Genomic DNA, 3,364 nt, shown 5'->3' with positions numbered 1-3,364 from the left:
TCTTCACTGCGCATGAGTTTGTAAAAATCACAGCAATTTACATTGGCCTTGCCTCTGAGGCTTTCTGATATCAATATCACAATTAAAGAAACAAAAACACACAGAAAAGGCACTTTGGAAAGTCACACTCTCTTGGCTTCTGAAGCAGTGCGTGCATGCCTCTCAAGCTGACTCATATCATCATCATCATCACACTATCACTGTCAAAACAAGGGAGACTTGTTAGCATTAAAAGCACCCAAAACACACTTTGGAAGGTGACACTCTCTCGACTTAAGAAACAGTGCCTGCATGCCTCTCAAGCTGACTCATATCATCATCATCATCACACTATCATTGTCAAACCAAGGGAGACTTGTTAGCATTAAAAGCACCCAAAATAAAAATTTAAAAAACCTTGAGGCCTCTGGCCACTCACCACCTCTTCCTTCCTCCTCTTCCTCCTCCTCCTCCTTTGTTCCCCCCTCCTCCTCTTCCTTCTCCTCTTCCTCCTCTTCCTTCTTCTCTACCCCCTCCTCCTCTTCCTCCTCCTTCTGCTCCCCCTCCTCCTCTTCCTTCTCCTCTTCCTCCTCTTCTTTCTTCTCTTCCTCCTCTTCCTCCTCCTCCTCTTTCTTCTGCTCCCCCCTCCTCTTCCTTCTTCTCCTCCTCTTCCTCCTCCTCCTCTCCTTCTCCTCTTCCTCCTCTTCCTTCTTCTCTTCCTTACTCCTCTTACTCCTCCTCCTCCCCTCTCCTCCATGCGCCGCGCAGCCTGGGGGCGGGGCGGAGGAGGCAGAGGAGAAGGAGGTGGGCGGTGCGAGCCTGTGCAGGGAGGGCAGTCCGCCGGCCCACGTGGGGAGACGGGGAGGGCAGTGCGGGGCTTCCCCCTTTGCCTTCTCTGCCCCAGGCCACGCGGCCCTCCTCTTCCTCCTCCGCACGGTGGAGGAGGAGGAGGGCCGTGCAGCCTGGGGCAGAGGAGGAGGAGGAGGCAGTGGCAGGACCGGGCTGGGGGCCGGAGGCTGGGGGTTGCCGACCCCTGGGCTATTTTATGGTATAATGTTTTCTCATCCTGGATTGTATAAGCTACCTTGAGTAGGCATTTTGCTTAGAAATGGAGAATGTGAACTTGAAGGCTAATATAAATTAAAATATTATTTTAAATATTGATCATCATTTAAGGAATCAGTCCTAGTTCTTTGAAATACAAATGGAAAGTGGATATTTCACTGCTTGTCACGTGGATATTTCACTGGACTAGATAATTTGGAGTGGACCAGTTTTTAACCTTCAGCCATTATTAACCACCTTTTACAGATTCCAAAGGATGAACACATCTTAAGGTTCTTGCGTGCCAGGGATTTCAACATTGATAAGGCCAGAGAGATCCTATGTCAGTCATTAACATGGCGCAAGCAGCACCAGGTTGACTACATTTTGGATACTTGGAACCCTCCCCAAGTACTACAGGATTACTATGCAGGAGGCTGGCATCACCATGACAAAGGTATAGTAGCATATTTATGGAAAGCATTTTATAGGAAAATCTCACCACATATGTAAAATGTAGCAGCACAGAAAATGGGAGCCTCTGTTGGACCAGGACTCTTGGAACCTAGGATTCAAATCCATGTTAAACCATGGAAACCAGCTGTGTGACTTTAAGCAAGTCACACTTTTACTCAGGCATGAAGACAATGGCAAACCATCTCTGAATAAATTTTGCCAAGAAAACACTAGGACAGGATTGCCAAAAGTCACAGTCAACCTGAAGGCACAGAACAACAAATAGAGCTAGTAAGAATGGAGGAATAATAACCAGGAAGAACAGTACTAAGAATGTTAATAATAACTGCATTATGTTCTAGCAGGTTAACATTGGCAGGATATAGACTGCCCAAAAAGGGCAGTCTGCCGCTGCCTCCATTTCCACCGGCGGGAAGCCTCAGCTGCCAAACAGCAAGGCTTCCCCGGCGACGGAAAAAGAACCCACAAAAAGCGGGTTCTTTTTGCATCATGCTGGTGCGGTGCACTCGTGACGTCACCAGCGCGACGGGACATGCAGACACTATGCATCTGTCACGTCAAAATAGCGGCACCCTGTTTACAGGGCGCTGCCATTTTGACACCCCATCACATGCTAGGGTGAGGCTGGTATGGACGCTGCATCCTCGGCCAATCCCTAGCATGTGACGGGGGTGGCGCAAAGGCCCGTTTAAATCGGGCCATTAAGTGCAAAGAGAAAAGGCTGAAGTACTCTTGTTTAGAATATTTAGAGTAAGAATTAGAGTTGCATCTTTAAGCTTTCATTCCAATATAACAGATTCCACTTGTCTCCATTATTTTAGTCACAAGGCCATATACCCAGCAATTGTCAGTTATGGATTATAAAATCATGCATTTCTGACCTTGGGTTACTTGATCTGTTTCACTGATTTTATTACTTTTATAGATAGCATCTCCTCACTCCACTCCAGTTTCATGTTAAATAAATAAAGCTTAGTTATGAGAGTGATTATATGAGAGAAAATATCTTAAAATGAAATATGTTATAATAGGCTAAATTGCGGAAAGTCATTCTAGTTGTTGTTATTATTGCTGTTGTTGTTTTTATTGTATATTTCTATCCTGCCTATTTCACAGATCAGAACTGAAAGCGGCTTAGAACAATTAAAAAAGACATCATTAAAAATCCACAAAATACAAAAATTAAAACAAGATTAAACAGTAAAAAATAAAACCAGATTAAAACCAGATTAAAACATACAATATTTAAACACACACACCAACATAGTAATTAGCTATATCCAGTGCGTTATGTGACCATATAATGCTTTGCACTATATAATGTACAGTCATTATATTACTGCCCAATGCATTCATCAAGTGCCTGCCAGAATAGAAAAAGTCTTTATTTGTTTGCATAAAGAAAGTAAGAGGGTACCAGTCTAACTTCTCTGGAAAAGAAAATCCAGAGCCTGGGAGGCAGCCACTGAGATGTCCCCAGCCTGTGTGCCTGTGAGGGTGGAAGGACAGAGAGAAGGGCTTCCCCAATAGATCTCAAAGCAGGGATTGATTCGTAAGGGAGAGTATGATCCTTCAAATAACCTGGACCTTTAGCTATGTAGGACTGTAAAGGTTATAACCAACACTGAATTGTGCCCAGAAATGGACTGGCAGCTAATGAAGCTGTTGCAACAAATGAGTGGTATGCTTCCTGTAGTTAGTCTGTCTGCAGCTATTTGGACCAGCTGAACACTTTTTTTTCCATCTCTGCCTCTGAGGGAAAGCAGGAAGGTAGGGCTTCCCATCAGCCCTACACAAAGGAACTCTACCCTTCCCAGAAGGCCCTTGGCTCCATCTCTGCCTCTGAGGGAAAGAAGGAAGGAGG

At 44.9% G+C, this 3,364-nt stretch overlaps 1 protein-coding gene across 1 annotated transcript in view; it reads left to right on the top strand.

Moving 5' to 3' along the window:
* The window catches only part of SEC14L1 (SEC14 like lipid binding 1), a 65,123-nt gene that overhangs the window by 46,834 nt on the left and 14,925 nt on the right, over positions 1–3,364 (top strand). Inside the window, exon 8 of the mRNA XM_042455872.1 lies at positions 1,291–1,480. Coding sequence (XP_042311806.1) covers positions 1,291–1,480 — 190 coding nt within the window. The remainder of the gene's footprint in view (positions 1–1,290; positions 1,481–3,364) is intronic.

The sequence above is a fragment of the Sceloporus undulatus genome, chromosome 2 (assembly GCF_019175285.1).
Source record: "Sceloporus undulatus isolate JIND9_A2432 ecotype Alabama chromosome 2, SceUnd_v1.1, whole genome shotgun sequence".
Taxonomy (NCBI): Eukaryota; Metazoa; Chordata; class Lepidosauria; order Squamata; family Phrynosomatidae; genus Sceloporus; species Sceloporus undulatus.
Note: the sequence above shows the minus strand (reverse complement) of the source record. Positions and strands in the feature narration are given on the sequence as shown.